Raw genomic sequence first — 20,133 nt, forward strand, 5'->3', positions numbered from 1 at the left:
TTGACACCTGCTGCTTACGTCACTCACCTGGAGTCAGGCTCTGAGACCCTGATCAGGCCGATGACATGGGGCTGATCCAGGCTTCTCCCGCCCTTTAAGACCCTAGGACTGCTTCCAGCTTCCAGGATTTCTTCCAGTGAGGTGCACTAAGAAGAGAACCTTCTAGGCTGGCAACAACTGCTCCTCCTTGTGGGCTGTTTCCTCACCTGCTCCTCACTGCTGAGCACAGGGCACTCCAGCCCTCCTTTCACACGCACAGCCGCCAGAGTGAGGGACACAGTTTGTGGGCCAGGTCCCGCTAGAGTCTTCCCTGGACAGACTAGGAGTTCCAGAGGGAGCTGATGAGGATTCCTCCTGCCCAATGTACTCCATCTTTCTCTTTAGGGAAAAGGGAGATGTCAGAAAGTGTAATTGGTGCTGAGACCAGTCGTCACCAGACTGTTTGCTGACAGCGGCCCCAGGAACCAGGTCTCAGGCTCTGCCCTCCTGGCCAGGCCCCGCTGCAGCCTTGCCTGTCAGTCAGGCACCCCATGGGCCTCAGTCCATGGCTAGCCCCTGCAGGTCCCTCATGCTCCCTGGTGGAGAAAAGGCACAGGTCCCAGGCACATCCAACACCATGGAGCCTTACCAGGTCTCTGTGTTCGGCCTTAGGACATCCCCACGGGTGCTGACAGCTGCGTGACAAGCCTCTCCTGCGACTCCCACCGGTCCCTCATCGTAGCTGGCCTCGGTGATGGCTCTATCCGTGTCTACGACAGAAGGATGGCGCTCAGCGAATGGTAACTCAGCCATGCCCCTCCCAAACCTTCCAGATTCCAGTGGTCACATTTCTGCCAGATTGCTGGGCCCAAACGAAGTGAGCACCAGAGCCCGCTGGGTACTGTCCACGGAGGCCTCACTCCCCGTGAGCCATGGACAAACCATGTGGAAGGTAGGGGGCGGGGGTCCCTGAGCTCAGCTTCCCCAGGGAAGGCTGCCACCTGCCATCTCCCGGTTCATGCAGGTGAACAGCCGGGGGGGGTGGCAAGGTGCATGTGCGTGGGCACCAGAGGGCAGGTGATTATGCTTGTGGAGCTGGTGTTGCCCGAGGCCCCATGCTGGTTTGCAACAGCACCACCACATCCCTGTCTGGCATCCCCATGCCCACATGGTTGTGCTCCCTGCCCCTGGCAAGCTCTGACCCATGCCCCTCACCTTTACCTACAGCCGCGTGATGACGTACCGGGAACACACGGCCTGGGTGGTGAAGGCCTACCTACAGAAGCGCCCCGAGGGCCACATCGTGAGCGTGAGGTGGGATGTCTGCTGTGAGAACATGTCCCTCCATTTAGAACACATCCCTGGTCTTTAGCAGCTATGAAATGACGAATTTCAGGACAGTAATTAGCTCTACTCTGGGACTGGCTGGAAAGGTCAGGGCCAGACTGCAGGCCAGGGATACTCGTTCCTCCCACTGGACTGCTTACTGTGGGTGAGGGGGGGGGTCTGCTCATCGGGTGCAGGGAGAAGGTGGGAAGCAGGTTCCTCAGGGGGCAGGGGCCATCTGCTGGCATGTGGCTGTGAGGATCCCTGCACATGCCACAGCCATCTGCCCATAAACCCCTTCCTGTTGAGAAACCCTATGCTGAGAGCAGCGAATATTCATTTGCCCATTAGAGGGACAGGAAAACATACTACTGTCCCCACCGCCCTTTCTTCAGAGAGCTGCTCTAGCCCTGTTTGTAACATAAAGATAGAACGTGGCTGTCAGAGTGATGCCGCCAGGGCTGAGGGCAGAAAGAGAGGTGGCCTCCTGGGCCTCCCCACCCATCCATCCCTGCTACACAAAGTCTAATCTTGGGGACAGGAAATGAAACAACATAAATCATGTCCTGCCCTCTGCAGCGGGGCTTCGACTTATCCCCGGGGTGGTCCTGGCAGCCAAGTCAGGGAGCTCGTGCGCTGTCGGGCCTTACAAGCACTAAGAGGGTCCCAGGAACCAGCATGCCTGGCCTCTTGTCACCATGACTCCTCCCGGCAGTGTGAACGGAGATGTGCGCTTCTTTGACCCACGGATGCCAGACTCTGTGAATGTCCTGCAGATAGTGAAGGGGCTCACGGCCCTGGACATCCACCCCCAGGCCAACCTGATTGCGTGGTAGGTGCCCAGCCTCCTCCTGTGGGGCCCTTCCTGTCTGACCATCCTGAGGCCGCAGTGAAGGACAGCAGATTGAAGCCAAATATCTGTGGCCCCTTGCTGGCCTGGCCCCAGCCCCAGTAGCTGGCTGGCTCATGATTCCTTATGGGAGGGACCCAGCTGGCCCTGAAGACCCTGTCCTGTCCCCCCACCCCGAGGAGAAAGGCACTGACACAGGCCTCTGTCCGCTGCAGTGGCTCTATGAACCAGTTCACTGCCGTGTACAGCGGGACCGGGGAGCTCATCAACAGCATCAAGTACTACGACGGCTTCATGGGCCAGCGTGTTGGTGCCATCAGCTGCCTGTCCTTCCACCCGTACTGGGTCTGTGTCCCTGCGCCCAGTTGGGGGGGGGACTTGGGGACCTGGGGGCCAGCAGCACAAGCAGGTGGGCTGCAGCCAGGCCCCCATACCACTTGCCCTGGGCCTCCGCCCTCCTGGTCCTGGGCTGTGGCCCCAGCTGCCCATGTTCTTGAGGCAGTGCCACGCTCCCTGTCACCTCAGGCCTGTGCTCATGTCACCCTGGAGAAACGTTCAGTGAGAAGCCTTCTGGGAAACCAGGCACACGCACACACGTGTGACACGGCCTGTCTTCATCGACAGGTGGTCACACGGTGGCAGGGTGCTGTGGTCTAAGTCAGGACTCTGCCCACCTGCCTTTGATCCATCTGGGCTCCACAGGAGCCTGGTGTGTGGCTCTGCTGAACCAACCACCCAACCTTAGGCCCCCAGAACCATCCCTCGGGGACAGTCCTGAGAGGTTCAGGGACTGAGGGTAGCTTGTGGGTCCTGTCATTTATGCACCTGCCTCGGGCGGAGTGGAGAGTGAGGCAGCAGTGGGCACCCCCCTCCCATGACCATCCCCTGGGGCCCGCTCACCTGCTCACCCACTCTCCCACTTTCCTCTGCAGCCTCACCTGGCCGTGGGCAGCAACGACTACTACATGTCCGTGTATTCCGTGGAAAAGCGCGTCAGATAGCGCCGTCTGCCCCTCCAGGCTGCGTGTACATAGTGGGCTCACCACAGCCCAGGAACTCCGTCCTGACCTGGCTGCTGAGGGCTCTCGGAGGCCACACTGTCTGTCTGTCTGTCTTTGCTGTCCTGCCCCAGAGCCCAGGGAAGGGGGCTCTGGTGTAGTCCTGTGGTGTGACAGTCGCTTCTCGGCTGAGATGCAGCTTCCAGGCCAAGGACTCCGTCGCCACTCGTCCCATACCTTCCTGTCCTGTTTTTCCTCTGAAGGTTTTCAAAGAGGGAACACACTCATCTTATTTCTACGCGACCCAAGCATGAGCTCCGCACAGCTCCCTACTAGACACTGGCTTCCTCAGGGCTTGGCCTCCTGGGGGGTCCCTGAGCAGCCACTGCCCCGCCATGAACCAACACGGGTGCAGCCCAGCCTGGCCACACCCTCCCTCTGGTCTGCTCATAGGGGGTCCCAGGCAGGTGGAAGAAGCTGGGGTTCAAGACCGAGCACAGAGGAGATGAAGGGGCTGGTTCCCAGGCCTCCCCCAACCACCAGCTCCCCCAGCCCCCATGCAGCCACCTCCCCGCACAGCACTGATCCCTTAGCAGGAGGGCCTGTGGCCTTGGGCACAAAGGTAGGTCTTTGGAGACTCAATCTTCTGAAGTCACAGTCTTTTTTCCAATGAAGGGCTGCTCTTCCCAGCAGGGACAGTGACAGCTGCCCAAGTCCATGACCTTCCTGCCTATGCTGGCACACGCATCACACGCGTGTACACGGGAGGCACAGCTGGAGCCCGGAAAGCGTCTGTGGTTAGACATCCGATCTGCAGTCCCCATCCGCACACTGGTGCAGCGGTAACGCAAAGAGCTGGGTGATCACTTCAGTGTGCATGTCTGTGTGTGAGTGCACAGGCATGTGCAGGTGCCCGTGTCTGTGAGTACACGGGTATGTGCAGGTGCGAGTATACAGGTGTGAGTGTGAGTGCACTGGTGTGTTTCGGCACACATCTGTGCATGTACACATGTGAGTGCACGGCAGAGAGCCATGGCAATGACTGAGCCAGGAAGGGCCACAGAGAATGTGCTGAGCAGCTGCAGACAAATAGCACTTGGAAAACAAAACGACCACAATGATGATATTTGAAAAGCATTTTTCCACTTCCCTTGGGAATCAGGATTATTCAGAGACAGAGTGAGGTGGCTGAACTAACTCTGCCAGTGAGGCCAATGATAGTGTGAGTGTGAGTGAGCGGCGATGCAAGTTTAGGTCCCCTTGCACAGCAGACAAGGGCTCTGCCTCCGCCGAGAGCGTCTTCAGTGATGGGACCCAGTGGCAGGACAGCCTGGGTATGCTGGGCCAGAATCGGATGGGCTGGACGGGCTGGGCGCAGGGGGTGGCCCTTCCACTGTGGGCCCTGTGTGCTCCCACCAGGAGAAGGTTCTGGGATGCAATTCCCACTCCGGCTCTGTGGCTGTCCCCCATGTTCTGGGTGAGAGCCATGCAGGGTCAGGCTCCCCACCCAGCACCCCTGTCAGCTCTGTGAGGCACTCTAGGAGGCGACGTCAGAACCTTCTGGAAGTTGAGCCCCACCCACAGACACTGAGTTTGACTCATGGAGTAGTTCCACTCCGGGTTCCAGCCTCACATGCAGTTCTGTTTGTTTTGAGACAAAACCATGCCCTTTCCCTGCATGGCCACTGCCCACCGTGGGGTTACAGCAGCGCCACACAGGGCTGTTTTCACAGGTCTGATGCGAAAATTCAATCATGAAGTTAACCCAAGCTTGAGAGCCTGACCTAAAGGTTCATTAATATCTATTTATTGTACCAGAATGAAAATAGAAAAAACTTTGACAAAACACGGAATAGTAATGTAAATGTGAAACGGTGACAGGCAATAAACTGCTAATAAAAGTAAGTGCAGAGTGACAGCTGGCAGCTTCGTCTTTTGCAAAAACAGCATGTCAGCCATGTGGACGTGAGCAGCTCCATATGGACATGCCCACCTTCCCCCGTTTAGTGGGAGCCCATCACAACATTAGGTCACCTTCTGTCCCCTGACACATGCAAACTCATGGCAGCAGGGAGCCAGAGCAGGTTCTGTACGTGATAGATGCTAAATGAGTCGGCATGTGGAAGGGGCGTGGCGGATGGGTGGATGGGTGGATGAGTGGATGAACAAACGGATGACTTCTCCCGGGTGAGAGATTCATGGCAGCTCCTTCCGCCTATATAGAGGCCCTACCCCCAACCACACCTGGTCTTGGGCCCACCTTCCGGCAAGGACCCCCCGGGGCCCCTATCTGGTGGTGCCAGGGTTCCAGGTGATACCTGTCTGTGGCACCACCATGTGGCCACTTTGGTGATTACTACTGCTTGACCTCAGCCCCACCTAATGTCCAGTGCCAAGGCTTCCAGGAAGGAGATGGACAGACACCCTGCTGTTCTGTGCTGCCTCTCCCAGGCCTCTTGTCTCTTGTGCTCTCAAGCCCCCAAAAGCTGTCTAAACCCTTAACTCTCTACAGCATGGCATCTCCACTTGGCCAGGTCCCTCAGGAGTCACCAGCAGGCTGAGCCTTCCCTGAAAGTTATATGATGTGATTGTCTTACTGTGTTAGGGGTTGAAATGTGCCCTGCCCCTTGCCAAATGCATGTGGAAGTCCTAACCCAGCACCTCAGAATGTGATCTTATTTGGAGAGAGGTTCTTGACTGAGATCATCAAGTTAAAATGAGGTCAATAGAGTGGGCCCTAGTCCAGTATGACTATCCTTATGAGAAGAGGTTTATGTGGACAGACATGCACACAGGGAGACAGCATGTGAAGAAGGCAGAGACAGTGATCCTTCTACAAGTTGAGGGACCTGAGATTGTCAGCAGCCGGGAGAGGGGCTTAGGACAGCTCAGGTGGGCCAGCCCTCCCACACTGTAATCTTGGACTTGCAGCCTCCAGACTGAGACAAGTTTAAGCTGCTTGGCCTGTGGTCATTTGTCATGGCCACTTGAGCAGAACAACATAGTCTGTGAAAAGCAGATGACAGAGCTCCAGGTGTGCTGTGGCAAAATGCTCTTCTGCAATTGCCTGGAAGTGTTTCCCGAAAGCCTGGTTCTGGGGGCCCAAGAGACAGGCATGCACAGAACAGGATGCAGGGGACTATGGCAGGCCAGTGATTTCTAAGTACATTGAGAAGACTACATTTTTTAGAATGGCAAGTGAGGGTTTTGAATTCTCAGTTCAAGGTAGTCAGAAAATCAGAAGGTAGGCAGGATTACTTTAAAGAAAATCTTGTTTCTTGAAGCAGGACTGTTGTGTCTGGAAACCAGTCCTCATGTTTTGTCCTGTGGCTATAGGATTACAGAGTAAATGGAATTCTTAGCATCCCCAGGTCAGAGCATTGAGTATGAAAGAGAATGGAGAGTTTAGTGGACCAATTTTGACTACCCACCCACTAATCCCACTAAGCCCTGCCTGCCATCAGCTCCCTCACACGAGGACCACACTTCTCGGGAGGCTGACACGCCCCCAACTTGTCAGCCCTTGTTGCCTCCAGACCCAGACCCCAACTGCAGTGACATCCCAGCTGACCTGTTCACAGCCCAAGAGCTCCAGGTTTTGCTGACAAACAGCATCATGGAAGGACTGCACAGGTGCATGGGGCAACACAGTGGGGTGGATGTGGATATTGGTGCACTGTCCCAAGACCCTGGACTGACGGTTTGCTTTCATCTGTGAGAAGCCTTGTACTTCACTCCTTTGTTGCTGGAAACTTGGACACAACATGGCCCCACTGAGCTGCCAGGCATTCCTTGGGGTGACACCAGGAAGGATCGGGGTTTAGGGAGAAGCGATACATGTGACCAGAATGTATCGGGTGCAAGTCATCGCTGAGTCCCCACTGTGTCCCTGAGCACATGCCCTGCAAGAGGTCTGTAGAGGTGCCGCCACCAAAATATTGTCCCCTGATTTCTCCTGGAACCGGGAGGGCAAGGCCCAGAGACAGGTGGGAAGGGCTGCTGAGCAGTAATTCCCATGGAGGGTGCCGGGGATCCTGGGTAGTGGCCAGTTGGTCAAGTGCCCTCAGAACCAAAGAGGACAGTCTAAGGAAGCATAAATTGATTATTCACACACACACAAAAACAAACCGATGTGGCAAATAGGGACCTGATGTGAGTACCTTAATGGTTGCCCGGTGCCCAGCTGAGTGGAGGGAAGATGGGGTCCTCTGTAGTGGGCTCTAAGTATAAGACACCACCACCATGCTCCCCCTGGTGCCTGAATCATTGCTGTATTATCTCCTGCTAACTGCTAGCTCTCACGCTCACCAGTCTGCAGTTTAGGCAGACAGCACCTCTCTGGTCTCTGTGACGTGAGCTGGAGACCAAGTCAAAAGGGGACTGAGATGGTGCAGTCACAGGGCAGGCAGGAGTTACAGGGTGGCAGCTCCTCCACGCAGGCCCAGTGGAAGGATTCAAATGATTTACCAACTGGTTCTCTGCCCTAGTGACTGTTTTTTAAAAAAAAACAGCCTGACCAGGCGGTGGTGCAGTGGATAGAGCATTGGACTGGGATGTGGAGGGCCCAGGTTCGAGACCCCGAGGTCGCCAGCTTGGGCGCAGGCTCATCTGGTTAAGCCCAAGATCGCTGGCTCAAGCAAGGGGTTACTCGGTCTGCTGAAGGCCCGTGGTCAAGGCACATATGAGAAAGCAATCAATGAGCAACTAAGGTGTTGCAACGAAAAACTGATGATTGATGCTTCTCATCTCTCTCTGTTCCTGTCTGTCCCTATCTATCCCTCTCTCTGACTCTATCTCTGTCCCTGTATCAAACAAACAAACAAAAAAAAAAACAGTATACCTAAAGGGATTATGTAAGAGTTTTAAAATATTAAGTTTTTTTGTGTGTGTGACAGAGAAGGACAGATAGGGACAGGCAGGAAGGGAGAGAAATGGAAAATATCAATTCTTTCATTGCAGCACCTTAGTTGTTCATTGATTGCTTTCTCATATGTGCCTTGGCTGCGGGGGCTACAGCAGAGCGAGTGACCCTTTGCTCAAGCCGGCGACCTTGGGCTTAAGCCAGCAACCTTTGGGCTCAAGCCAGTGACCATGGGGTCATGCCTATGATCCCACGCTCAAGCCAGTGACCCCATGCTCAAGCCAGTGACCTTGGGTTTTTGAACCTGGGTCCTCTGCATCCCTGTCCAACACTTATCTACTGCGCTACCATCTGGTCAGGCAAAGTAATTCTTGACAAAAAACAATAAAACTGTTATTTAAGATATTTCCATATTGCTTCTTGATTGGCGTCCTCACTTGCAATTTTCTTCGCTTTTATCTGAGTATCATCGGCTGTGTGATTTATTTTTAACCATCTTTTCACTGTAGGAGCTGAATCCCATTCCTTTAGAATGTAAATTTATAATTTTCACGTTGGGCAGCTGCCCAGGCGCCCACCTTAGAGAGAATCCTGATTATAAGTGCCATTTTAACAACCAGTTTGCCAAACTCAACGAAAAGTAGATATCAGTTCTGCTGAACCAGTAAAACTGGCTTCTCCAGGCCTAGCCATGTGGCCTTTCGTGCTCTGACCTTGGAAGTCAGGCTGTGCACCTGGTTTGCTTGCAAGAATCCCTCCTTAAGTAGACTGGAACAGAGGGAGTGAGAGAGAGAGAGAGTGTGTGAGAGTGTGTGTGCGTGTGCGTGTGCGTGTGCGGGCGCGCGCGCCGCGCACGGCTGGAGACATTCTGGAAATGCACGTGGAGCCCGCCATCTAGAACATCCAGGGCCCTGCCCCGGTTTATTTCTCCGTGCAGGCCGCAGGGGCGCTGTGTCGAACGGGGCCCCCTTGCGGTTCGCGGTCTGCGTAGCCTGGCCTCGCGCGGCCGCCGTCAGGGGCGGGACTGCAACAGCGTCCGCGGAGCGACGGCGCAACGGAGCTCGGCGGGTGGGCGGGCGCCATGGGTAACCTTTTCGGGCGCAAGAAACAGAGCCGCGTCACGGAGCAGGACAAGGCCATTCTGGTGAGGGCGGGCCTAGGCTGGAAGGTTGCGGTGTCCGTGCGCGAGCCTGCGGGAGCCGGTCCGCGGGCGGCCGCGGTGGGCGGCGGCGGGGCGGCCTCTCTGCTGCGAGCCGGGACTTAGGGAGGACAAGACCGGCCCGAACGGCCGGGGACGACCAGGGCTCGCATAGTCGCAGCCGCGTGGCGTCACTCCGTCTGCGGGGACCGGGTCGTCCCTCGGCGCTGGGCAGTAAGCGGGTGTTTGGGGACCCGTCTGCCACCGCCTGGCCTGTTTCTGGGCCGGGCGGGGCAGCCCGTCGCCATGGTGATGATGCTGCGGTCCCCTCTTCCGAGCGCTGTAGTTGGAGTGCTGTGTCCTGACGATCCCTTCCTGTGACGAGAAAACGTGGCAGGAGGGGACCGTCCAAAGCGGGAGCAGTTCTCTTTGGTAAATGTTCTGCCACAAAAGTGGGGGGGGGGGTGTACTCAGAGACAAATGAATTCAAATAACAGAGAATTTTTCACATTGGGTGCTGAAACTATAACTTATAAAAGGTTCTTAACTGAAGTTTCCCGGAAGCAGCTGTGACCAGGACCTGGTTGTCACTAGAGAATCCGGCACTGCATTGGGAACTAACGGGAACGGGGCGCTAAGCACTGCGGAGGCGGTGGTCAGGGTCCTGAAGGACAGCAAGACCTTGCCCCGCCCACGAGGTGCCCAGCCCTGCCCACAGGTGTGCAGGCCTCCACCTTTCTCTTTCGGGCAGAGCATAGAGCCCCCAAGGTCAGTCGCTCCTCTCTTTAAGGACCTGCTTTTGAGCTTCTCTTGTAGGAGATTTTTACTTGCCCAGTATCTACCTGGTTGAGGTCCCGACAGGGACCGTGTCATGTGCCCACAATTTGCAAATTATTACCCGATATATTCCTAGGAGGAAAAGCTAGCTGAGAAACCTCAAGGCCCATGGCTTGTCCTGTGACCCTCTGCTGAGACCCCTTATTTTACAAAGTTGGCATTCTGGCCACACCTGCTCCTCTTTGGCTACACTACCAGCATGGACAGTGGCCCGGGGGCAGGGTTGGTGCCCAGTGTCCTGGGGGTGAAAGGCAGCCAGAGCTAGGGAGATCAGGCAGTTTTCATTATAGTGAGTCCCAGGGCCTGTAGGCCAGGAAAGCAGCGGTTCTCAACCTGTGGGTCGCGACCCCGGCGGGGGTCGCCTAAAGCCATCAGGAAAGCCGGCCGGGGTTGTGACCCACAGGTTGAGAACCGCTGAGGTAGATGGAGCTGTGCACCCACCCCTGCAGGAAAGCTGAGGGTGTCCACACTAGTAGGTCATTTCTCACCATGCTGAACTTTAAAGACCTCCACCCCCTTGACTAACTCGCTGAGCATGACACTCCTAAGGACAGAATCCTGCAAGGGCAAGTGCCAATGCCTGCAGGTGCTCCTCACAGTGTTACCTGAAGCAATGGCATTGGGAAGAAACGTGCATGCCTGAAACAGGGAAGGACTAACTCAAGGGCACAAGTAATCCTGCATCCTCTCGGACAATGTGCAGGGGTCCAAGGTGCTCAGCAAGGCCACACAAACCCCACCTGAATGAGCTGTCTGTTGTCCACCCAGAAACATGACAAGTGAAGGAGGGAAGCTAAACACACAATAAGAAAATGCCCGCCTGACCTGTGGTGGCGCAGTGGATAAAGCGTCGACTTGGAAATGCTGAGGTTGCCGGTTCGAAACCCTGGGCTTGCCCGCTCAAGGCACATACGGGAGTTGATGCTTCCAGCTCCTCCCCCCTTCTCTCTCTCTGTCTATCCCTCTCCTCTCTAAAATGAATAAATAAAAAGAAAAAAAAAGAAAATGCCCACAGCCTGACCAGGTGGTGGCACAGTGGATAGAGCGTCGGACTGGGATGCAGAGGACCCAGGTTCGAGACCCCAAGGTTGCCAGCTTGAGCGCGGGCTCATCTGGTTTGAGCAAAAGCCCACCAGCTTGAACTCAAGGTTGCTGGCTCCAGCAAGGGGTTCTCGGTCTGCTGAAGGCCCGCGGTCAAGGCACATATGAGAAGGCAATCAATGAACAACTAAGGTGTCGCAACGCGCATGGGAAGCTAATGATTGATGCTTCTCATCTCTCTCTGTTCCTGTCTGTCCCTATCCCTCTCTCTGACTCACTCTGTCTCTGTAATAAATAAATAAATAAATAAATAAATAAATATTAAAAAAAAAATTGACCCAACTAAAAAAAAAAAGAAAAGAAAATGCCCACAGAGGAGTGAAGCCAGAAGACAGGCTGCTGCCAGGGTGGATAGGTCACTGTCTAAACCTTCAAGGCCCTGCAGCACATCCTCGCCTGACCCTAAAGCATCCACTCTCCTCACAGATGGCACACAGTGCTGCGCGGTGGTGGCTTTCAGAGCAGCAGTGGGGACAAGGCTGGCCAACTCTGGTGTGGACCCCTTATGCATCACAGGATGCTGGGCAGCATCACTGGCCTCCTCACTGGGTGCCTGGGCCACCCCCCAGTTATGACAGCCAGGAATGTCTCTGGACACTGCCTAGGGTCCCCTGGGAGGCAGAAGGTGCACTTCCAGTGGTGGTGGTTAGGGCAGCCTGGCTGAGACTCCTGCCACTTGGTGAGTGTTGGCCCATTGTTAACATGAGACTCGCTCTCGGCAGCAACTGAAGCAGCAGCGGGACAAGCTGAAGCAGTACCAGAAGAGGGTCATGCAGCAGCTGGAGCGTGAGCGAGAGGTGGCCCGGCGGCTCCTGCGGGACGGCAGGAAGGAGTGAGTGCTCCCAGGCCAGGCTGCTGGGTGGGAGGGGCTAGGATGGGCCTGGAGGCTGGTGAGGGCCAAGGGGCAGGCTCTGGGGCACTGCTGGGTTCCCTCTGCAGGCGGGCCAAGCTGCTGCTGAAGAAGAAACGATACCAGGAGCAGCTGCTGTACAAGACAGAGAACCAGATCACCAGCCTGGAGACCATGGTGGGTCTGGGGGTTGCCCTGAGGGAACAATCAGCTGCAGGGAGTCCCCTTCAGGGACTGAAACAGCTCTTTCCTTTCTTGGATCTCAGTCCAAGGCTCAGAAACAGGCCAGGCCTAGAGGTGGAGAAGGGTTTTTGGTGGGAACCTGATGGTCTTAAGGGAAGGGAGAAAGGTTGGCTCTCGCAGGATGGTGGTTTGGGGGGCTGGGCCACTTCAGGTGGTGCAGATGGGCCAGGAATCTGTCCCAGTGACTGGAGGTGTTGGGAATCAGCAGGAGACTTCTGGGGCATCCCTGGCATTTAGTATTGAACAACGTGTCCTGCCCTTTTGCTAACCAGAGCTGCAATAAGCAATTGGTAACCCCTCCTGGGCCCTCTCAGCCCTGCTGCAGCCCCAGGAGTGGTGAGGGCAGGAAAGGACGAGAGGAGGGAAGTACTGGACAGTCTGCCCACAGGGAGAAGTGCTTCCTCGATAACAATATTGTCCTAAATCACATCCTGAGTTTAAAGAGGCAGAGGCAGTCCCCTGACCTCACAGGTCTGGGCTGGTCTCCTCTTCAGGTCCAGAGCCTGGAGTTCACCCAGATCGAAATGAAGGTGATGGAAGGGCTGAAGATTGGAAATGAGTGCTTGAATAAAATGCACCAGGTAGGTCCCCAGGGGGCTGGAGCAGAGAGGAGGGGTCAGTGGAACAGGGGGTCTTGCCCCACATAGTACCCTAGGCCACACCTGCACTCAGGCTTTCTGCCAGAAGGTGTTTGTGCTTGATGGGAGGTGTGAAAAACCCACACTGCTGGGAGAGGATTCCAATCTAGCAGGACAGGGAGACTCAGAGGTTGACCTGAGAACAGGCTGATGGGCAAAAATTAAAGTAGGTCCACAGATGCTAACATGACCAGAGGGAAAGTCTGATTACAGTGGGGTGAAGGAGGAGTTTGGTAAACTAACTGGGAGGGCTTCCTGAAGGAGGTGGATACAGCCTCTACTCAGAGCAGCATGGAGGTTGCTGGTAAAAGAAGGGTGAGGCCCTGAGTGGCTGCCAGCCCCACCCTCCCTCCTGGTGAATGGATGGTGGGTGGGACGGGCTGGGGAGCCCCAGTTCTGCTTTTCTGAGTGGCGCATGTGGCATTGTCAAGTTGAACAAAGTTGCTGCTTTGAGCTTGCCTCCTGGAAGAAATCAAGTCACTGCCCAGAGAAAGTTTTTTATACTTTTTATTTTTACCTGAAACTGCTAGGGTTGATGAGGGTGCCAGAAGGTCTGTTGAGAAGGGCCAGGTGGAGCTTGAGGGCAGCTGAGCTTCTGGAAAGACTGGTCAGATGTCCGCGGCCTCTGTGGCCAAGCCCAGTGGGGACAGAAATCACACTAATGTGTCCTGTCCTGCTTGGCTTGGCTGCATCTGAATGGGAATAGAAGGAGAGGCCTCTGTCCTGACAGGCCAGGTAGCCTCCACACTGAGGGTTCTTGTAAAGGCCTCCTGACAACACTGAAGAATGTCCCGTGGGTCCTCTTTAGGTGATGTCCATAGAGGAAGTGGAGCGGATACTGGACGAGACGCAGGAGGCCGTGGAGTACCAGCGGGTAGGTGTTGCCATGCCTTTGGAGCCCATCTTTCACTAGCCAGCAAATAAGTTGCCAGCTTGGTAAATGCCAAGGGGCTGCCCTTACCTCTGCCTTGTTGTGGCCACCTCTTCTTAAGTAATGGACCTTGAGTACAGTCCTGCCTCCCTCCTCTATAAGGGGTTGCTTTCCCCCTGCCTGCCATAGCCCAGCCACATGCTTCACCTCAACTCCCCTGTTGCAGCAAATAGATGAGCTGTTAGCAGGAAGCTTCACTCAAGAGGATGAAGATGCCATCCAGGAGGAGCTGAACACAATCACTCAGGTGAGGGGACTCATGGAATGGAAGGCCCCCGGGACTGAGCACAGTCACTGGGGTGATGGATGGAAAGCCCCCGGGACCGAGTGCAGTCACTGGGGTGATGGGATGGAAGCCCCCAGGACCGAGCGCAGTCACTGGGGTGATGGGATGGAAGCCCCCGGGACCGAGCGCAGTCACTGGGGTGATGGATGGAAGCCCCCGGGACCAAGCGCAGTCACTGGGGTGATGGGATGGAAGCCCCCAGGACCGAGCGCAGTCACTGGGGTGATGGATGGAAGCCCCCAGGACCGAGCGCAGTCACTGGGGTGATGGATGGAAGCCCCCGGGACCGAGCGCAGTCACTGGGGTGATGGGATGGAAGCCCCCGGGACCGAGCGCAGTCACTGGGGTGATGGGATGGAAGCCCCCGGGACCGAGCGCAGTCACTGGGGTGATGGGATGGAAGCCCCCGGGACCGAGCGCAGTCACTGGGGTGATGGATGGAAGCCCCCGGGACCGAGCGCAGTCACTGGGGTGATGGGATGGAAGCCCCCGGGACCGAGCGCAGTCACTGGGGTGATGGATGGAAGGCCCCCGGGACCGAGCGCAGTCACTGGGGTGATGGATGGAAGGCCCCCGGGACCGAGCGCAGTCACTGGGGTGATGGGATGGAAGGGCCCCCGGGACCGAGCGCAGTCACTGGGGTGATGGGATGGAAGGCCCCGGGACCGAGCGCAGTCACTGGGGTGATGGATGGAAGCCCCCGGGACCGAGCGCAGTCACTGGGGTGATGGATGGAAGCCCCCGGGACCGAGCGCAGTCACTGGGGTGATGGGATGGAAGCCCCCGGGACCGAGCGCAGTCACTGGGGTGATGGATGGAAGGGCCCCGGGACCGAGTGCAGTCACTGGGGTGATGGATGGAAGGCCCCCGGGACCGAGTGCAGTCACTGGGGTGATGGATGGAAGGGCCCCGGGACCGAGCGCAGTCACTGGGGTGATGGATGGAAGGCCCCCGGGACCGAGTGCAGTCACTGGGGTGATGGATGGAAGGGCCCCAGGACCGAGCGCAGTCACTGGGGTGATGGATGGAAGGGCCCCGGGACCGAGCGCAGTCACTGGGGTGATGGATGGAAGGCCCCGAGACCGAGCGCAGTCACTGGGGTGATGGATGGAAGCCCCCGGGACCGAGCGCAGTCACTGGGGTGTTGCGACCCCCCTGGGAGACCCCAGGACTGAGCGTACTCAGGTGAAGGAACTCTCCAGGTGCCTATGGCTAGCCTCGGGCGAGCTCCTGCATCGGGTTTTACTTTAGTAACAGGCTGGTTGTCTCCCTGAAATGAGCATTTGTGCCACAGCATTTTCCCCGTCCCCTTGTTGACCTGGAAAGAATGGTTTGGGGGCTGTGCGCCCATGAGTGTTGCATGTAGTTATGGCCTGGTAACCAGGTGTGCCTGGGCAGAGTGGAGTGCTGACTCTCCTAGTCCTCTCGGCCCCTTCCTCCATAGTGGACCGGAATATGGCTCTGATCAGGCACATGTTCTCTCCCCATATGTCCAGTTACTCTGTCATGCATAGGGTGTGCACATGTTAGCCCTGGAGACCCTGAAGGTTTGTCATGTCCAGGCCCTGAGGTTTGCGTTTTCTCCCATCTCTGCCCTAATGTGCCTCCTCTCGCTGTGCTCCAGTCTGTGTCACCTGTCCCCTGCTTGTTCCCTACTCCAAACCAGGTGTCAGGAAGCCTCTCAGGGCCCAACATCAGGGGAAGCCACCCTTCCCTTGCCTCAGCCGTGCTGGATGCTGAGGAGGGCGCACTCGGGCTTTGCAGCGGGAGGTTCTTGCACATTCTAAATCCAGCCAAAGGCGCTGAGTAGACGGGAGCCATTCCTCTCTGGGAGTGTCTCACAGCCCTTTCCATCTCCTGCAGGAACAAATCGAGCTCCCAGAGGTTCCGTCAGAGCCCCTTCCAGATAAGAAAACAGGTACTCCCTGTTCTGCCCTTCGGGAAACCGTGAGTTCTAGAAAAAAGCAAAGTGCCCTGGCTGCAGGGTCCTGCCTGCTCCCCAACTCGATGGGTGAGCTGCTGGCCCCACAAGGCAGAGCACTGGGCCTTACCCTGGGTTCGGTAAGCTTGGAAGAGCTGACCCCTGTTGGGAGAGGTGTGTCCCGAAGGTAGGAGCCGAGGGAAAGCTGGATTACCTGTGTAGGCTCCTCTGGGCCAGTGTTTTCGAAATGTTCCACCCTTGAGACAGCCGTCCCATGGCACCATCTCTAACACACCTTCAGAAATGCTCTCCTTGGCCCTGGCTCATCTGTTAAAATTCCTCCTTTCTTTCTGCTCCTCCACTGCTCCTGGGAGCTCCTCTCCAGAGTGTGGGAAAGCTGCCCACTGCCCCATCCTGAGTTCCCCATCCCAGTGCCTGGGCCTGCTCTGATTGTCAGTCCCACCACATGTTTTTAATCCACCGTCCCCAGTTGCTGCACAGGCTCTTCCCAGAGCTCGAAGCCCTGGGACCTGGCTCCTTGCCACCTCCTGTCCTCCGAAAGTTTCCGCCTGTGGAGTCTTCTCTACACGACAAGCATCTCTTTGTTTCCTCTACAGAGAAAGTCCCCGTCAAGGCCACACCCAGGCAGGCGGAGCTGGTGGCAACCTCCTAACTTGGCCTCCTCGTGCGGGACTGGCAGGGACTGCCCAGGGACTGGGGCCCATGGAGAGTTGGGTGTGTGGCCAGCCGTCCCCACTCCCAGGAGACCAGTGCTGATGGTACAACGCACGCAGGTCTGCTGTCAGGATGACCCGTGGAGCCTTCCCCGGGTCAGGCTTGCTGCCTTGCTCCCGTTTCTGGATTAAATGGCAACATTCAAACTCTCCAGCCAAACTCAGCTTCTGAGGCCGTGGTTCCCACAGGACCATGACTAGCCCAACATGCCTGGTGCTGGTCACATTTCTGGCCCTTCGCAGGTTGCTCTTTTCTGTTAGAAGGAGCATTAGACTGAGCCCCGCCCTTCCCTTTCACTTCTTGCTATTCCCATTCATTGGCAGGGGCTTTGGTTAAGAGGCGCCTACCTTGGCCAGGCTTCCCTGCACACCCTGTTGCCATGTGGATTCACGGGTAAGGGTCATGAGGAGCGTGTCCCTGCTTGATTCACGACTCCAAGAGCCCTGACCACCCATCACTTAGGGGTCCTGCTGAGAAAGAACCATACAGGACAGCCAGCAGGTCCTGCTGTGGTTCCCAGACATGCTGATGGGACTTATTTGTTAATGGGACTCCCTGTGGCTGGGGCTTGTGAACTGTCAGAGACCCAGGACCTGCCAGCCTGCCAGCTCTGAGCTGTCACCCCCCCCCCCCCCCAAAGCGCAGGCCATGGAGGTGGAAGTCCCTCCTTGGCTCACGGTTAATTCTGGAATTTGAGTTTCGCTGAGGTTTCACTGCCAATAGGAGCACAAAGAAAACTTCTCAGCCCTCTAAGCAGATCAGCCCCCATTAAAGCCGACCCCACATCCCTGCTGCCTTGTGGACTGGGGTCTGGAAGCACCAAGGTGGGTTAGAGGCACCCCTCCTGGGTGTCCCTTGAGCCTCGTGGGGCACTCACTATAAGGCACCTGTCTGGACAGCGCCGCAGCAGGTCTAGGGACTGGAGCAGATGGAGGTTCTCATGCCGGCCATGGGCAGAGGACAGGCCAAGGCTCCCGGGTAGTCACCTCTGCGCAGCTGCCCCCAGCTAGGTACAGGGTGGTGCTCTGGCCCCACCTCCCTTAAAAGTAACATTGGTAGCCTCTCGTTCTTCAAGAGATTTTGTGACTCCCATGGTGAGGGAGGATGGGTAGTTGGTTTGGAGTCCTGGCCTGGCAGGAAGCCAGATGCCACAGAAGGCACGTGGATGATGGCAAGGAGAGAACAGTGTGTCCCACCTAAAGGGGGCTTCTGGTGGGTGTGCCAGGGTTGGGATTCTTGGAAATAAGGTGGACACAGTAGGTTTTCAGGTGCGTCTTGCTGTGTGTGAAGGGACCCTCAGCAGGTGCAGCACATGTCTCCTCCAGCAGGGGGTACTGCCAGCTTCCCTGGCATTTTTCAGGAACCTGGCATGGACAGTGCCAGTCTGGCTGCTGGGCCGCCTTTGTGTTTTGTAACATGCTGCCTTCTTCCCAGGACTCATGGGTGGTTCTCCGTTAAGAGGAGGAGCAGGTCCTGTGGCCCTGTCCCTCTGCAGCCCGGCTTCTGGGCTCAGGGAGGATATGAAGGAAGTGAATAGCCTGCTTTAGGGGAGGCACAGACCACTCCTGACCCCCACCAGCAGGATGGACTCTTAGTCCTTCAAGAAGTAATGGCAGTTCCGCCTCTGGGCGTTGCACAGGGGGTGTCAGAGCACAGGCTAGCCTCTCAGTGAGCATGTGGAGAACCCTGTTCCCTGCAGCACCATGGCCCCTGCTGACCCCCGCTGGGCAAAGGGCCTTGATCTAGAACCACCCAGAAGAGGGAGGGACCTGAGCCTCTTACTGTCCAGATTAGATCTCACATACCTGCCAGTCAGCCTTATGCAAAGTGTGTGATGGGACTGAGGGAGGCTCCATGCTGATACCCAGCATGACCTTCCTGCTCACCCTATGCCAGGTGATGATCTGGCTTGCCAGCCCTGTGTGTTGGGGGAGGGGGCATTCAGCCCCTCCTGCCAGGATGAGACTCATGAATACTGAGCCCTGTTCCTAAAACACCAGCCTGTGAGCCGGACCCACTTCCTTCTAATCCTGAGGACAGAGGACTCCTAACGATCACACATCAGAATTTACTGCAGAGATGGTGCAGAGGAGGACTCGGAGGAGGAGAGGACCTAGAGCAGCGCCCATACTCTGGGGTGGGAGAGGCTTAAAGGGGGAGCCATGGGAGCCATTGGACCACAGGCAAAGAACCAGGACCCAGAAAGGACAGGATGGAAGTAGCACCATGGCACAGGTTGGGATTGGTGCATCCAGGACCTATCTGTGTGTACCTGGGATGGGGCCCCTGCTTGCCCTACCTATGGCAGCAATGGGGGCTTGGGGACAACATCCCTAAGCCCTGTCCTACCCACCTGCACTGCTCTGTAGGGTCTCCTGCTGACCCTGTCCCACCTGAAGAGGAAATGACATCAAGCAGAGCTCTGAGGATATTGTCATGACAACACTGGGGCTTCTGGTGGAGCTGGCTTCCCCTTCCCAGGAGAGGCCTAGACCTGTGTTGCTGGTTGCACCCCAGACTTGGGAGGGAATGCTGTATGGGGTAGGGGCTGTGGGTCAGCAGGTGAGCCTGTGCCCTGGGGGAAGCTGGTCTCACAGCTACACCTAGCCTGGGCCTCCCTAGTGGACACATGCACCCCTCAGCCAGGGACAGCTGCATGACTATGGTATGGCCCTGCCCTGTCTGAGCCCAGCATCCTTCCAGCCCCGTGTTGGGGGATCTCAGTGAAGAAATGGGAACATGCCAGACCTGTCTTCCTAGCAATGTGTCTCCCTCCCACCACCCCTATCTTGTATGGCCCCAGAGACAACCCACCCCTCTCTGGTGTCCTTACATGGATGAGGTCTCACATTGGGGATTTGGTGTCCCCAGGGCCCCCTCTCTGCCTGTTCTCTCCAGCCTGTGCCAGTGGGAAGGGCAAGCTTGTCTAGGGAAGCGATTATGGGGCATGAGCAGTGCTGCCTCTGATCTGGCTCTTGGAGTGATGCTGAAGCAGGAGCTCTGGGATGACACAGTAAGTGCAGAGCTCATGGGCACTGCACTGGGAAACGTCCTTTTTATTACAGTGTCACCGAAAACTGAGCAGTCACTGTTAGTGTAGGCCAGTGGTTCTCGAAGTGTGCGCCTTAGAAGATTTCCAGGTGCGCCATGTGGTATTCTAGAGAAATATGTGCCTGTTGGGGACCAAAAAACCAACAAGAGTTTTTGGAGCTTAGATTTCTGGGGGACAGAGATGTGGGGAATTGGCTGTAAGCTGACAGTCTGCCCAACCCCCCACCTCACTTGCCTGATTAGGTTGCAAAAGGCTGTTAAGCTGTGGTGCTGGATTGTATACACTACCCCCCATGTTCCCCAGAAAGACTGGAGGCAAGTTTCTTCTATCCTTTGTTTGGTGTCAGGTTTTCTGCACTCAACACAATTAAGAGTAAAAAGAGAGGAA

General features: G+C 56.5%; 2 protein-coding genes across 2 annotated transcripts in view; both read left to right on the forward strand.

Annotated features, from left to right (window-relative positions):
- Positions 1–5,071, forward strand: part of RPTOR (regulatory associated protein of MTOR complex 1) — a 244,418-nt gene extending 239,347 nt beyond the window's left edge. The window contains exons 30-34 of the mRNA XM_066237453.1: positions 652–779; positions 1,207–1,293; positions 2,021–2,137; positions 2,371–2,500; positions 3,088–5,071. Coding sequence (XP_066093550.1) covers positions 652–779; positions 1,207–1,293; positions 2,021–2,137; positions 2,371–2,500; positions 3,088–3,156 — 531 coding nt within the window. The 3' untranslated portion in view covers positions 3,157–5,071. The remainder of the gene's footprint in view (positions 1–651; positions 780–1,206; positions 1,294–2,020; positions 2,138–2,370; positions 2,501–3,087) is intronic.
- Positions 5,072–8,902: 3,831 nt separating this feature from the next.
- On the forward strand, positions 8,903–19,869 carry CHMP6 (charged multivesicular body protein 6). The gene is made up of 8 exons (XM_066234827.1): positions 8,903–9,158; positions 11,813–11,922; positions 12,030–12,117; positions 12,678–12,764; positions 13,630–13,695; positions 13,919–13,999; positions 15,902–15,956; positions 16,577–19,869. Exons 1-8 carry the CDS (start codon positions 9,096–9,098, stop codon positions 16,630–16,632), a joined length of 606 nt encoding a protein of 201 aa, XP_066090924.1. The 5' UTR covers positions 8,903–9,095; the 3' UTR covers positions 16,633–19,869.
- Positions 19,870–20,133: the final 264 nt, after the last annotated feature.

This window comes from Saccopteryx bilineata, chromosome 6, assembly GCF_036850765.1.
Source record: "Saccopteryx bilineata isolate mSacBil1 chromosome 6, mSacBil1_pri_phased_curated, whole genome shotgun sequence".
Classification (NCBI taxonomy): Eukaryota; Metazoa; Chordata; class Mammalia; order Chiroptera; family Emballonuridae; genus Saccopteryx; species Saccopteryx bilineata.